This window comes from Ranitomeya variabilis, chromosome 1 (assembly GCF_051348905.1).
Source record: "Ranitomeya variabilis isolate aRanVar5 chromosome 1, aRanVar5.hap1, whole genome shotgun sequence".
NCBI lineage: Eukaryota > Metazoa > Chordata > Amphibia > Anura > Dendrobatidae > Ranitomeya > Ranitomeya variabilis.
Genome location: NC_135232.1, coordinates 723,695,636 through 723,712,692, shown reverse-complemented (window position 1 = coordinate 723,712,692; position 17,057 = coordinate 723,695,636). Strand labels below are relative to the sequence as shown.

General features: G+C 41.5%; 1 protein-coding gene across 2 annotated transcripts in view; it reads left to right on the top strand.

Moving 5' to 3' along the window:
* The window catches only part of CCDC88C (coiled-coil and HOOK domain protein 88C), an 89,971-nt gene extending 74,093 nt beyond the window's left edge, over nucleotides 1–15,878 (top strand). The window contains exons 29-31 of one of the 2 annotated variants that reach the window (XM_077267769.1): nucleotides 11,425–11,723; nucleotides 12,192–12,413; nucleotides 13,975–15,878. In XM_077267769.1, coding sequence (XP_077123884.1) covers nucleotides 11,425–11,723; nucleotides 12,192–12,413; nucleotides 13,975–14,880 — 1,427 coding nt within the window. In that variant the 3' untranslated portion in view covers nucleotides 14,881–15,878. The remainder of the gene's footprint in view (nucleotides 1–11,424; nucleotides 11,724–12,191; nucleotides 12,414–13,974) is intronic. The other variant, XM_077267775.1, reaches the window with a different exon arrangement.
* Nucleotides 15,879–17,057: the final 1,179 nt, after the last annotated feature.

The following is a 17,057-nucleotide window of genomic DNA, read 5'->3' as shown; positions in this document are numbered from 1 at the left end:
TCCCTCCCCCCGAAACCTCACACACTCTAGGAGTCTCTTCTACCATTGTCCACCATCTCTTTACTCCATGACAGTCACATCAGCTACTGACTCAGCTGGCCCTCTCATACATGGCAGAATGCAACACCTCTATAGACAACCCAGACACATCAACCACAAATAAAACCACAAAATTACAGAGTGATGATGGAATAAAAAAACACTTGCAGGAAGATTCACTGTGAAAAGGCTAAACAGGACAACTTGACTTCTCTTACGTTTTCTTCAGTCCCAGAGTTCAAAACACTTAACCCAAGTAGATCCCACTGTATTTGTTTTCACAGATCCAATCATCATATTAATTCACAATTTTTCTTTTGTAATTTCCCAACGCTGATGAGACCAGAACGGGCTGTCACCAGTCAGGGTTTGGCTCAGAAGCTGCTATCCAGCTGCCGGGCTAAGAGCGGAAGTCTGGAGAATAAGGGGCCACGCTGGGAATGTTCAGTCTTACTGACAGATATATCATGTATAGGCAAAAACTTAAAATGTTTCTAATGTGAATTCAATAACAAAAAAAAAAAACACATATAAAAAAAACAGAGACTGTGGTAGGTTACATTCGTAAAACCAACATTTGGCTTACCCTCAATACTTTGCACCACAACTGTACAATAGCCACAGGAAACAACAAATAATTCCAGCGGATTTTTACTACTTTGCAATTAAAATCCATTTTATTGTATCCTTTAAATAAAAATAAACCATTTGGCAGAAATCCTTGGTATACACAGGGGGGTCTAAAAAAGGGCACACTGCTGCTTTATGCATGCAGACAGCGCATTTCAACCTTTTTAGGTTTTCTTCTAGGTCTCAAATGTGAGCACTGTCCAAGATAGTAATATACCCTGCTCTTAGAAACTCAGTCCAATTAGGAATCTAGTAATTTACATAATTAAAATAGGGTGCATACCCTTATACTGCAGGGATAAAACTTTGTTATATGCGGAGTGTGATGGAATTTAATGAGCATATTGCTGCATAGTGCCCTTTATTTTTTACATATAACATCTATATATCAAAATCTGTTGGGTCTGTTAATTTTCACAGACATACTATTAATAAAATTATTCATAAACAGATGAAGAAAAAAAAATTCTTTTGACCATCATTTTTAAAGTTTTGCCTGTGGTGTTCAATAGAAATAAATATTTGTTAGACAAAATGATAGTTTCCACATTATTATTATTGCATCTATAATATATTAATAACTCATTAGGAAAAAAAAGATGTATTTGTATAAATCCAATATAGTTCTTATTTTGTAATATTGCATGCTCACATCTCCAATATTGAAGTAGAATATATAAACAAATAAAAATAAATGAATTAGCAATTATTACTGGATCTTACAAGAAGCATTTTTCATGTGAAAACCTTTAAATATTATTAATTGTTGCCTTCATATAGGCAGGAATTTTAATATAAGGCAATTCAATATTGGCTAATTAGATCTTGCCTGCTGTTCAGACCATTTGGTACACGGCTTTCCAGTGTGAAGATCCAATAACTGTCCGCTGCCTCGGAGTAACCTTTGACTCTGCCCTGTCCTTCAAACTGCACATCCAAGCTCTTTCCACCTCCTGTTGCCTCCAGCTCAAAAATATCTCCAGAATCCGTCCTTTCCTCAACGCTCAATCTACTAAAATGCTTGTGCATGCCCTCATCATCTCCCGCCTCGACTACTGCAACATCCTTTTCTGTGGCCTCCCTGCTAACACCCTTGCACCTCTCCAGTGCATCATTAACTCTGCTGCCCGACTAATTCATCTCTCTCCTCTCTACTCCACCGCTTCCCCCCTCTGCAAATCTCTTCACTGGCTCCCATTCCCTCAGCGTATCCAGTTCAAATTACTAATACTGACCTACAAAGCTATCTATCACCTGTCTCCTCCATATATCGCTGAACTAATGTCCCGATATCTTCCCTCCGGTCCTCCCAAGACCTCCTTCTCTCCTCCACACTTATTCGCTCCTCATCCAGTCGCCTCCAAGACTTCTCCCGAATATCCCCCATCCTCTGGAATTCTTTGCCCCAACATGTCCGACTATCAACCACATTCGGATCCTTCATACGGAACCTGAAAACCCACCTCTTCAGGAAAGCCTACAGCCTGCACTGACCCTGCTGCCTCCTCATCACTACTGAAGTTACCGCCTCCCCAAAAGCGGAGCTCCTGCAACCCTCACCTATTGTCTCCTTCCCCACCATCCTGTAGAATCCTCAAGGTCCTCGCCCCTCTGTATTAGTCTGTCATTGTTAGTTTGCTTACTGTAAGTGATATCTGTAATTTGTATGTAACCCCTTCTCATGTACAGCACCATGGAATCAATGGTGCTCTATATATATGAATAATAATGATTGAGTAAAATCCTCCTGCTGTTTCCTCCCCGTGAAGGTTTCTTTATCTTCTCTAAGCCATAAAAAGACAAGTCACTCGGATCCCCTTTATGTTTGTACCAGAAATGTTTGGACACTGTGGAACTACCAATTACACTCTTTTACTGCATCTGACAGATGTTTACGGATCCTATTTTTTAGAGAACCCGTAGTACATCCAATATATTGCAGTTTACAACTATTACATTCAATAGAATAAACTACATTCGTAGTGCTACAATTGATGAAATTATTGATATGATATTCATCACCATTGTTACTGAAACTATTTTATGTTTTTTTTGTAAACCTACAACACTTACATTTCCTAGCTCCGCATTTATAAAATCCTTTCAGCTCTAACCAAGTTTGAGATTTTTGTTGCCCGACAACATTGTGTACACTAGGTGACAAAATTGACTGGATGGATCCCGCCTTTTTAGAAACAAATCTAATTTTGTTGCTTTTTAGAATCTTCTCTAGATCCTTTTCTTGATTTAGGATAGATACATATTTCTCAATGATTTTAATTATATTTGCATATTGTGGTGTATATTCTGTACTAAAGGTAATGTTTTGTTCATTATTGCTATTAAATATTTTTTTATTATTCTTATTATTTTGCAATAGTTTTTTCCCCTCCACGATCGTAGCTGCTGTATCTAAACTCCATTTTGGGTAATGTCTGGCCTGTATGTAGTCTCTGATATATATATATATATTTTTTTTCAATCTTATTGGTTTGTTTTGTTCGCTGTTTCTGCAGGCTCTAATTAACTCTCCCACAGGTATGCTTTTAATAGTGTGGGCTGGATGGCATGAATCAGCCAATATTGTACTGGATGCAGTCAGATTTCTAACTGGAGCAGTGTCTACCTTCTTGGTCTCCGAATTCCCTGAAAGAGTAATGTACAAGAAATCTATTTTTATGACTATCATGGGCACAAGTAAATTTCAAACTGAAATCATTGATATTAATATATTTTTTAAGTCTTCTATTGATTCTTTTTGGCCCTTCCCAAACAAATAGGTCATCAATATAATGCCCCATTCAGATGATGTGATTTTTAAAAGGATTATTTTGATTGTATAGGTGCATTTCTTCCCACCGTCCCATTACCAAGAAAAAACGTATGAAATAACAAAAACCAATCTGGAATTTATCCAGTTATCTGTTAAGAGGCCCAAATCTCAGTGCTTTCCAAAGGGTTACGTTTTGCACCTACAAATCAGTTTAATGTCTTTAGAACAATATTAGATGTCAATCGTTTAGTGAGATCTTTTACTTTAAAATGTAATTTTAAAAATCAGACATTTGAACAAGTTGGTTCTATTAAAGAAGAAACTGAAAAAGATACTTTGTTTTTGTTTGAAGACCGGATCACATTGATGAATATGAATGCTATGAAAAAGAGCAGCAATTTAGAGGAAATTACACTAAATCAGGACTTCCCCACACCAAACCTATTTTTTTGTCCTGAAATCTCGGCCGTCTATTCTAGACACTTTTCGAGAACTAGTGGAGAAAGAGTTAATTACTTAGAACAATAATGTAAATTAAACCGCAAGAAAAAAATGTATCTAATAAAGAAAGAGGGCTGGATGAGTTAGATGGGAATTGTGACCTGCTGATAAGACAAGCAGATAAGGAGGGGGGATTTTACTGACTAATTAGTATTAGTATTGCAGTATGCAATATGAAAAATTGAATCTATCGGTGTTACAGAATGAGGATTCTTTTACTGAGCTAAAACAAGATCCAACCAATGAATTTAACTCGCTAATAATAAAATGACTAGGTGAAGGGGTATATACAGGTGCTATTAGCAATAAAATAATACACATATATTGAGTCTCCTATAGTACCCATCTACCACTCACTCCCCAAAATTCACTAAAACATCTTTCCTCCCCCACTGAGACCTATAGTGGCAGGTATAGGGAGATTAGGAGAAAGATTAGGGGAGTGGGTGGATTTCTATTTGCAGCCCTTGGTAAGAAAAAAGCCCAGCTTTGTGCGAGATACAAAAGCAGTCATTAGTATGATGGACTCTTAAATAGCAACATTCTTATACATGGGTTACTTGTGATGTTATAGGTCAATACCATTTAATGTAGCAATGGATAGCTTACATTATTACTTAGAAACATATAGTGATTATAAGAAAGAGATAAAAGATTTTTTTTTGTTGGATGGAGTCAAATTCTTATTGGAATATAATTATTTCAGATTTTGTGATAAATATTTTCTTTAGACTAAAGGGTGCAAAATTAGTATGGGTGCAAATTTCTCACCGTCTCTTGCAAATTTGGTAATGGGACAGTGGGAAGAAATGCACCTATACAATTAAAATAATCCTTTTAAAAATCGCATCATGTGGATTGGGCGTTATATTGATGACCTATTATTTGTTTGGGAAGGTCCAATAGAATCAATTAGAAGACTTAAAAAAAAATATTATCATCAATGATTTCAGTTTGAAATTTACTTGTGCCCATGATAGTCATAAAAATAGATTTCTTGGACATTTCTCTTTCAGGGAATTCGGAGACCAAGAAGGTAGACACTGCTCCAGTTAGAAAACCGACTGCATCCAGTACAATATTGGCTGATTCATGCCATCCAGCCCACACTATTAAAAGCATACCTGTGGGAGAGTTAATTAGAGCCCGCAGAAACAGCGAAAAAAACAAACCAATAAGATTGAAAAAAACAAAACAAAATATATCAGAGACTACATACAGGCCAGACATTACCCAAAATGGTGTTTAGATACAGCAGCTACGATAGTGGATAATGTGGATAGGGAAAAACCATTGAAAAATAATAAGAATAATAAAAAGTTATTTAATAGCAATAATGAACAAAACTTTACCTTTAGTACGAAATATACACCACAATATGCAAATATAATTAAAATCATTAAGAAATATTTATCTATCCTAAATCAAGAAAAGGATCTAGAGAAGATTCTAAAAAGCAACAAAATTAGATTTGTTGCTAAAAAGCCGGGATCTATCCAGTCAATTTTGTCACCTAGTGTACACAATGTTGTCGGGCAACAAAAATCTCAAACTTGGTTAGAGCTGAAAGGATTTTATAAATGCGGAGCTAGGAAATGTAAGTGTTGTAGGTTTACCAAAAAAAAACAGATAAAATAGTTTCAGTAAAAATGGTGATGAATATCATATCAATAATTTCATCAATTGTAACACTACGAATGTAGTTTATTCTATTGAATGTAATAGTTGTAAACTGCAATATATTGGATGTACTACGGGTTCTCTAAAAAATAGGATCCGTAAACATCTGTCAGATGCAGTAAAAGAGTGTAATTGGTAGTTCCGCAGTGTCCAAACATTTCTGGTACAAACATAAAGGGGATCTGAGTGACTTGTCTTTTTATGGCTTAGAGAAGATAAAGAAACCTTCACGGGGAGGAAACAGCAGGAGGATTTTACTCAATCATTATTATTATTTATTTCTATAGCACCATTGATTCCATGGTGCTGTACATGAGAAGGGGTTACATACAAATTACCGATATCACTTACAGTAAGCAAACTAACAATTACAGACTGATACAGAGGAGCGAGGACCCTGCCCTTGTTGGCTTACATTCTACAGGATAGAGGGGAAGGAGACAGTAGGTTGAGGGGTTGCGGCAGCTCCAGTGTTGGTGAGGCGGTAGCTTCGGTAGTGATGAGGAGGCAGCGGTGTCAGTGCAGAGCTTTCCTGAAGAGGTGGGTTTTCAGGCTCCATCTGAAGTATCCGAATGTGGTTGATAGTCGGACGTGTTGGGGCAAAGAATTCCAGAGGATGGGGGATATTCGGGAGAAATCTTGCAGGCGATTAGGTGAGGAGCAAATAAGTGTGGAGGATAGTAGGAGGTCTTGGGAGGACTGGAGATTTCGTGAGGAAGATATCGGGAGATTAGTTCAGAGATATATGGAGGAGACCGGTTATGGATGGCTTTGTAGGTCAGTATTAGTAATTTGAACTGGATACGCTGAGGGAATGGGAGCCAGTGAAGAGTTCTGCAGAGGGGGGAAAGCAGTGGAGTAGCGAGGAGAGAGATGAATTAGTCAGGCAGCAGAGTTAATGATGGACTGGAGAGGTGCTAGAGTGTTAGCAGGGAGGCCGCAGAAAAGGATGTTGCAGTAGTCGAGGCGGGAGATGATGAGGGCATGCACAAGCATTTTAGTAGATTGAGGGTTGAGGAAAGGACGGATTCTGGAGATATTTTTGAGCTGGAGGCAACAGGAGGTGGAAAGAGCTTGGATTTGCAGTTTGAAGGACAGGGCAGAGTCAAGGGTTACTCCGAGGCAGCGGACAGTTATTGGATCTTCACACTGGAAAGCCGTGTACCAAATGGTCTGAACAGCAGGCAAGATCTAATTAGCCAATATTGAATTGCCAGCTCTCCAATGTGGAGACTTAAAGAGATAGATATAAGGCTGTAGAAAATATAAAAACTCCTGCCTATATGAAGGCAACAATGAATAATATTTAAAGGTTGTCACATGAAATATGCATCTTCTAAGATCCAGTAATAATTGTCAATTCATTTATTTTTATTTGTTTATATACTCTACTTCAATATTGGAGATGTGAGCATGCAATATTACAAAATAAGATGTATTTGTATAAATCCAATATAGTTCTTATTTTTCATAATGAGTTATTAATATATTATAGATGCAATAATAATAATGTGGAAACTATAATTTTTGTCTAACAAATATCTATTTCTATTGAACACCACAGGCTAAATTTTAAAAATGATGGTCAAAGGAAAATTTTTGACTTCATCTGTTTATGAATAATTATTAATAGTATGTCTGTGAAAATTAGCAGACCCAACTGATTTTGATATATATGATATTATATGTAAAAAATAAAGGGCAATATGCTTATTAAATTCCAGCACACTCCACATATAACAGTTTTATCCCTGCAGTATAAGGCTACTTTCAGACATAGCGCATTTTTGAGCGCTATTTTGCGGGCGCTTTTCAAAAATGCGCAATGTCATTTTCGTCTGCCGGCAAAGTGAATGAGAAATTCACTTTGCCGTTCAGACACACCACAAAAAAACGCGGCGCTTTTGTCTGCAAACACGCCGGCGTAAAAAGAATTGACATGTCAATTCTTTACGCAGCGGCGTGTCTGCGTATCCCCCTAGGGCCCCATATTACCTTCCACACACAGCGCCTTTGTCCTGGGTGTCGGCGTCTTTGTACGGAGGGGTTGACACCCAGGACCGGACGTGACGTCGGACAGGAAGAGGGAAGCCCCCGCCCCCCAGTGAAGCAGCATGGAGTCCTTCTGTGTGTGTGTGTGTGTGTGTGCGTGCGTGTGTGTGCGTGTGTGTGCGTGTCCCCATGCGACGCTAGTGCCACCATTGTGCTAAGTCGCCGTATGGGACTACTACTCCCATCCGGTATTAGGATGGGAGAGTTGTCCCTGTGTCCGGCGACTTAGCACAATTGTAAAGTTACACAAAACACCTACACACAATACACATACATGACACACAGTACATACAACACATAACACAGAGTATATACTCACCAACAGCACACTTGTAGGCGAAGCCCTCGATCCTCCAGGAAAAAATCCAAAAATAATAAACCAAATCCATACTCCCTGTCCGCAGAATCCATAAAACGAGTGTCCCACGCCGATCCCCTGCTCTCCGGCGATACACTGCCAGGAGCGAAGCTCCTAGCAGTGTATCGCGTACTGTTCCAGAGTTCAATGGCTCCGGCGTCTCGGTTAACAGCAGTACAGCTGCGTTGAACTTTCCCACGCAGCACTGCCGTTAAGCGAGAGTGCCGGGGTCAATGACCGCCGGTAACCTCGCTCGCGCATGCGCAGTGACACACCGACAGGAACTATGGCTCCTGTCAGTGTGTTGCTGCAGCCGTGGAGAGCAGAAATATCTCTGGATGTGTCTGTTCTCCATGGAAAATCTTGATACGTGGCACTTAAATATGTGGCAATTAAATACGTGACACGTGGCACTTATACGTGATACGTGTCACTTAAATACGTGGCACTGAAATACGTGATACGTGGCACTTTGATACGTGGCACGTGTCACTTAAATACGTGGCACTGAAATATGTGGCACGTGGCACTTTGATACGTGGCACGTGGCACTTTGATACGTGGCACGTGGCACTGAAATATGTGGCACGTGGCACTTTGATACGTGGCACATGGCACTTTGATACGTGGCACGTGGCACTGAAATATGTGGCACGTGGCACTTTGATACGTGGCACGTGTCACTTACATACGTGGCACGTGGCACTGAAATATGTGGCACGTGGCACTTTGATACGTGGCACTTTGATACGTGGCACGTGGCACGTAAATATGTGGCACTGAAATATGTGGCACGTGGCACTTTGATACGTGGCACTGAAATACGTGATACGTGGCACTGAAATACGTGGCACGTGGCACTGAAATACGTGATACGTGGCACTGAAATACGTGGCACGTGGCACTGAAATACGTGGCACTGAAATATGTGGCACTGAAATACGTGGCACTGAAATACGTGATACGTGGCAAAGAAATACGTGGCACTTAAATACGTGGCACTTAAATACGTGGCACTTAAATATGTGGCACTGAAATACGTGGCACTGAAATACGTGATACGTGGCACTTTGATACGTGGCACTTAGGCTATGTTCACATTTGCGTTGTGCGCCGCATGCGTCCTTTTTTTGATTGATTTTGGACGCAGCAAAAATGCAACTTGCTGCGTCCTCTGCGCCCGGATGCGTGCGCTGCAGTGACACATGCGGCGCAAAACGCAAGTGCGACGCATGTCCATGCGCCCCCATGTTAAATATAGGGGCGCATGACGCATGCGGCGCCCGACGCTGCGGCGCAGACCGCAAATGTGAACGTAGACTTAAATAGCTGGATAGAGCTGGATCCGCGGGCTGTGATCTGGCCTACGCTCAGCACTCTGCGGAGCGCTGTCATTCAAAACACGTCCACTCATTTTGGTGTTTAGTCCCAAAATGGAGGATGGAAGAAGAAAAGGGTTGGACAAGGAAATGACATCATTTCTTTTTTTTTTTCCCCCACTGCAGTTAAAGCTTTATTTGTGTCAAACACAGACAATCTGCAGAGAAAACTGCATAAAAAACCGCACTAAAAACCGCATCAAAAACGCACCAAAAAACGCACCAAAAACGCACCTGCGTTTTCTGCCAAGAGCTGCGGTTTTTGTCCTGAAAAAAAAGGATTGAAATCAGGATCGTGTGAACATACCCTTACCGTACAGGGTTACGAGGGGGGGCGTCTGACTGACGCCTGCCCTAGTAACCTGGGGTTAGTGACAGTGGGGTTAGTAAACCCCAGCTGATGTCTGTTCCGCTTGCTGAGGCGTCTTTGGCTCAAGGCCATTGCAGCTGGCAGAATCGACATGATGTTAACTCCAGTGTGTATTGTATTCTGAGTCATAAAGACAGGAAATGACCTCAATGACTCTTTTTTTTTTCCCCTTTTTTTTTTTTTTTTTCAAACAAACTTTATTTTCAGTACACAATGCTGCAAAAAAACGCAGCAAAAAAACGCTGTGTGTGAAAGCAGCTGCGTTTTTTGCCTGCGTAAAAAAACGCAGGTAAAGCAGCAGCAAAATACGCGCGCGTAAAAATACGCAGCAAATATGCTGTGTGTGAAAGTAGCCTAAGGGTATACACCCTATTTTAATTATGTAAATTACTAGATTCCTAATCAGGGTGGATAAAAATCAATGTTTTTTTTTAAAAATCAAAAAAATCGGATTTTTTTGATTTAAATCGGATTTTTTTGATTTAAATCGGATTTTTTTCAATAAACTGCTTTTTGAGGAAAATATTTTACCATCCAAAGGTTCTTCCATCATGAGATAAAGCTGAGTTGTTTAACTCAGTAGAACAAAGGCTGTATATGTGTAACATTCACAATGCCATGCTCTTCCAGAGGTTTCTGTAGGATGCTGACTATCCAACAAGTTTGGGCATGTCAACTGAATGGAAAAAGAAACTAAACCAAAAGTGAAACCAAGCTAGAAGTGTGGAATTAAAGGGGCAGTATGAACAAAATGTGGAGGCTATTAATAGTTTATACAATTAAGACATGCTGCTTTTAAACACCTACCTATTGCCATATAGTAAAACAAAAAAGATTTTTACTTACTTTGGGGTCCCCCCCTCACCCTGGCGTTAGATCGTTGCCCCTAGTTTCGTCCGTGTAACTATGGGTGCACATGCGCACTGCTCTCACTTCTCATTTTAATCGTGATTTATATTAAAAAAACCCTTTTGATTTAAATCAGTGATTTAAATCATGATTAAAATCATGATTTAAATCGATCCGATTTAAATAGAAAAAAATCTTTTGATTTAAATCGTGATTTAAATCATGATTTAAATCGGCGTGATTTAAATCAATCCACCCTGTTCCTAATTGGACTAAGTTCCTAAGAGCAGGGTGTATTACTATCTTGGACACTGCTCACATTTGAGACCTAGAAGAAAACCTAAAAAGGTCGAAACAAGTTGTCTGCACGCATAAAGCAGCAGTGTGCCCTTTTTTAGATCCCCCTCTGTATACCAAAGATTTCTGCCAAATGGAATATTTTAAAGAGGATATAATATAATGGATTTTAATTGCCAAGTCGGAAAAATCTGCTGGAATTATTTGTTGTTTCCTGTGGCTATTGCATCATGGATGTGCCTTTCCCATTTCTACTCCGTGCGGCTTCTTGGCAGTGAGCGGATCTCCTAAAGACGACAGACTGGATGAGCTAGCTATAACTTTAATTGTTTGGACAACTGTACAATGATTATATTTTATTAAAATAGCCAAAAAAACAAAATTCAGAGTCAAACCTGTATTGTAAGAATGTAATAAGAATTTCTATCAGGAGCCAGAAATTATCAGTGTGAGCAACACACAGGATTATTGGTGAATCTGTTATTTTTTCTCCTAGGTTCTGCAAGTTTCCCTCCAGGACGACCAGACAGTACGAGCAGCGATGATTTTGTCCCCACCCGGGAAGCTGCTACATCACATAGAGATGGCTATGTTGGGCAGACTAGCTCCAACATGCTGGGTTCTGGCCATAAACTAGACGCCACTTCTACACCAAACAGTCTGGTGTCTGGCACCAATCCTGAGAGGAGACCGCCGAGCCGCTCACAGCTGAGGCCGCGATCAGGGTCTCCAAGCAGTGAAATGGTGACATTAGAAGAGTTTCTGGAGGAAAGTAATCAGCTGTCTCCTCCCACGGTAAGTATCTATATACTACACTGACCATGGAAATGCTATGGTCAGGCCACTGCCCTGGAGCTGGAATTAAATGCTTCACTTATGAGAATTTAAATACTTACATATTATGTTGATTTTCAGCCTGAAATATAGTACTTTGGTGTAAAACAAAAGAACAGCAGTCACATCCAGAGCTGCATTCACAATCATACTGCCTCTCACTTCCCATCGCTGTTGTCCGACAGTCGGAGGTACAGCTTTTGCCTGTTCCGGCCTCATTGCCTGCGCTTTATGCAGATGGGAGCCAGTGAGGGGTGATGGGAGCTCCTGGATCCTGACACTTAGCTGCAAAGCAGCTCTGTTATAAGATAGGAGTTCCTCCATGTTATACATCGATAAACTGTACATACAGAAGTGCAGATGCCACATTGTTTGCTTTTCTATGGGAAGTTGATAATGCTTGCTCTTACGCCCCCGTCTCTCCTCCAGCGCCGGCACAATATAATTGACAGCGAGCTCATCACCCTTCAGGAGTTTCTGTTAGAGGCCGAGTCCCTACACCCTTCCTCTTCTTCCCCATCTCCCACATTTCACTTCAAGGAACCTTCAGAGTCATCTACGAGAACCTCGTCGCCATCCATCGAAAACAGCACTTGGAGGCCTCATGTGGAACACATCGACAGAAGAGCGACCTCGCTTTATATCCCCAGGGTACTCCGCTGCAGTTATATGTCCTCCATCTCCTCACCACACCAAGTCTGCATGTCTAACATTCACTAGTGAAGGGGCCTTAATTAACCTGCTGGGACACTCCTCTGTGGGGGGTCTCTCTCAGCTGTGTGTGCACATTAACATGGTGGTACGAGGTGGACGATCTATTCTTCACCCTGGGCGATGCGGCATCTACTAATCTATTAATCTCTAATTGTTTTAGCATTCCTGACTGGTTTATGTTCTGCCCATACTATTTGGGATTGTAAGAAGAGTGGGATTACAGGGAACCCGATCTGATGGGTGGTACAGACAATTTTTATTTTGTGGGACAAGGTACATGGACGCTTCTGCTCCACATAGGACGGTTATATCGTCTGCAACTCAGTTCACTGATGGAGTGAATGTGCGGTTTTTTTTTTACACGACTTTCAGTTGTACAAACCACACTGTAGAACGCAACTTCCTGGCCCTCCAAGTTTATGCAATGGGTTCAGAATATGGCATATTTTCTGTGGCGAGAATTGAATTCTCATTGGGGATGTGCAATAAGGGCCCAATGATTGATTTTTGCAGGAATCGGCAATAGAAAGGATGGAACTTGCACTAAACTTTGTGAACAGAGATTTCAAAGTGCAACTTAGCGTTAATGTTCACATCACAGATTTTTCATATAGGGCCAATACAATGCAGCTTATTGTTTTTTTTGGAGGGGGGTCACACAATCTGCTGCTTGCATTTTCACAATACCAAAAGAAAACAGCCGCACTCAAAAAGTCTTGCTATGATTGCAAATAGAAAACACTTACATTTATTTTATATACAATAGGAGGTCACCACAAGAAAAATAAAGCAAGATATCAAGATAATGAGGTACGATAACGTACCTCGTTATCTTGATATCTTGCTTTATTTTTCGTGTGGTGAACGCGTATTGTATATAAAATAAATTCAAGTGTTTTCTATTTGCAATCATAGCAAGACTTTTTGAGTGCGGCTGTTTTCTTTTGGTCTTGATCTCTGGACTTGGTCCAGGTTCAGCCTGCACCTAACATTTATCCTCTTCAGTGCATTTTCACAATCACAGTAGGACAATACTTTGTGCAGAATGAGAGCGGATTTCATGCTTTGCAATGGAAAGGGTAAACTCTGCACCATGATTGTAAGCTATTCCAAATCCATAGGATGAGGTATAACGTACTGATCGATGGGGGTCAGACCGACACCAGGAACAGGCCTCTGCCAGGTCTATGTCTCAATGGAGCGGAGTTCAAGCACGCACACCACCAGTCATTGTCTGGAGATAACCGGGTACAGAGCTCAGAACAAAAAAAAACCTAAAAGGATGCTCTCAACATACAAGGAGCTTCAGATCAGACTTTGCACATCATTAAAGCTTCCCCATGAGCTTGACAGTGGATAAGTGATAATTTATGTAGACTAGAATATCTTTGGCAGATTTTTGACTTCCAGTTGGTGTGTACTCGGGTGCCAGCTACAGCCATAACCATCTTGGTAAGACAACTGACTAATCTTTGTTTTTTTTCTTTTTTTGGTGTAGGACGCGGCCAGTGGTCGGGATGATATGGTGGCCAATTATCTCAAGAAGATCGGTGACTCTTCTGACTTTGAAGGCCCAGTTGTCCAGGCTGGTTATACCGACTTTCAATGCACAGCACCAAACTATGTTAATCTATCAGCCAAATTATCTGGAGAGGCCAAACCTGGGAGGCCAGGCCAATATGTGAAGCCGAACCTGCGACCGACAGATCCTGCAACTAACCAATTGGCATCTCTTAGACGGACCCAAATCCAGCAGCCTGTCACCACATCCAAGCAAGTTCCTGAGCCTCAGCAGCCAGGGTCCATGGCCAGCAGGAGCAGCTCTCTGAGTAGGGCTTTCAGCTTGGCTACTGCAGATCTTCTAAAAGCCAATGGTTCAGACCAGACCCGTATGGAGAAACCAGAGCTCGAAACGCCTCTGCTAAAAGACTTTAGTAGCCATATCCTACGAACATCTACACCCACTGGCTCCCCAAGTGACAGACAGCACTCAAACAGGATACCCAACCCAGTAAAAAGTGAAGATCTGCGCACCCGATCTCTAGATACGCGACGCCTGTCAGTGGCTGTCTCCAGAGAAAACAAGACACTACAACCTGCTTTATCCAGCAGCTCCTTGCAGCAGCTGTACACTTCAACCCAAACTGCAGGTAGAAGCAGGCCAAGACCCAGCTCTCGATATGGAGAAGTGGCCATGGTGTCACCAGTGCGACCCATATCTAGTATCCCTGAGCAGGAAAGTCAGACGGGAATTGTTCACCCTACACCTCCAAGTTCGTCTGACTGCCAAGCCTTAGTGACTACTGAAGATGACCCCAACAAAACCTCCCCAAAGAGTACCCCTGCCTCCCCAGACTCCACCGTCGACCCACAAACAGTCTGGTATGAATATGGTTGCGTGTGACTGGCAGAAACAACGCTGGGCATTAGGATATAGGACTATAATCGTTCTTATGTACGGTATGAAATCTGAGCAAACACTGGAGTGTGAGCTGCTTAATAGCTGCACATGTCATAGCTGCTGCTGGTACCTGTGTAATCGCCTTCTGTGGGGTCTACAAGCTGTGATTAGCAGCTGGTAGGGACTCTTGGCAGCACAGGTCCTAATGTGCCTACACCGTGGTCAGCGGGGACAGTCACCTTTCTTTTTACCGGAGCTGCCTCTTATTTATTCCCTACTTCATTATTAGACAGTAATTGTGAATGAGGAGATGACGGCTCTGGTCTGCGTGCTTCATCCTGATCTTGCACTTTCTCCATCTACTTTCTTCTAGTCTACAAATTAATTAATTCAGAATTTTAACATAAAAGAAACTATTGTTAATTTATTGGATGCATTTACTACTGAATATTCTGTGGGGCTGGGATCAGTCACTGGCCGCCCTCTTGTATATAGAGATATTGGGAGAATATGTCTGCAGTGTACAATGGCTCCCTGGTCTATGACTGTGTAATAATTATCAAGACGATTACATAAAGATGAAGTATCTACATGACACTCCCTAAACAGGCCTCATTTACGAGCGCCCCCTCTGCCCCGGACACGTGTGCACTTTGTCTCCATCCTGCTGCCTCCCCATGTACATAGCATGTAAATGATGGGACTGTAGAGCTTCGCTCTGTAAATACCGCATTTCATTAATTTTTGGATTCTGTTCGCTAACCGGTCACCAAGACACACCAGGATCGTCCCGAGCTAAAACCATGTGGTGCTAAGTGTGGCCTTATTGAATTGCGATGAGCGCTGCAGGTGTTTTGTCACATTGTAATGCTGCAACCTATTTCGTGTCTTCATAGCCAGTATATGAATGTTCGCCAACTAATCACTGTATGTTCCTACAGCCGAAAGTATAGAAACCGCCTCAGTCTTTGTAACATGGAAATAAATGTGTGGTTTCTGATATTTGGTGTTTATTTCCTTTTTGACGGTTAACCCATCTCTTAAGGACACTGGCTCTCACAAGGTGGGCCGCTAAATGCAGCGGTGACGCCCAATTCTACTAGTCTTGCGGATAACGTAACAGTCGAAATTACGTGCACCCATATAGTGAATATTTTCAGCAGAAACTCTTCACTTCCACCTTGAATTTGGGGTTTATGTCAGGTCACATAATCTACAAATAGAGAAGACTCATCCCATCCACACATTACATTGACAGCAGATGAGTTCAGTTGGATCTATGTAATGCTTCCTTTCACCAGTGGTGGTGCTGCAGGAAAATGTTTGTTTGCTCTCAGGTTTCCTCTCTGATCACCACTGATCACTGGCGATTTCAGAAGCAGAACTTCCTTCAATCACAGTGTCAGTATAGGTGATTAGTGTGGTCCCTGAAACCCCACCAAACACTAGATCTGGGATCTGAAGCCTCCATTCATCTTTACTGCCAACCCACACTTAGGATCAGTCTGAATGTGGTGTTCGTGTCATGGTTCATGAGTGACCAACAGTGGCATTGAATGTTTCCAAACTTTTTGTGCACTGAAAACCAAAGAATAAAAAAAGAGATGTGCAATAGATTCCTCTGTATAGTGTAATCCGCAGGTTACCTCATTAGGTCAGGTCACTGAGGAGGAGGCAGCCGAGCAGAGCTCACTTAATACCCGGCCATGTGCTGTTTACACAAATGCTACATAACGCAGCTGTCGGCAGCACAAAGCATGGAACGGCCAGACAGGAGCAGGGAGTAAAGAAGAACTGCACTTCAGAGGAGAGCAAATCAAATGTGGAGGCAAGAGTTTCTAGGAAAGATGGCCATTCAACCGATCAGCTCCAAAATGGAAGGTTATGGAAGGAATGATGCATGGGGAAACCCTCTGCTCATTCTTTGCTTGGAACCGCCCACTGGACTCCAAAGAAGTCGCCTGCCCTGTATAACTGTGCATACATAGCTGTCAATCCGATTAGGACTGCCCCCTTGACTGCCAAGTCTAGAATGAGCAGATATTTCAACCATTTTAATCCAAGTTATATTGAATATTTTCTCACCGACATGGATATCTGCTCCTTCTCTATAACATGCTGCTGACAAGTCAGAAAACATATTTTATGGTCACCTGACACCTGGTTCATTCCGCCTGGAC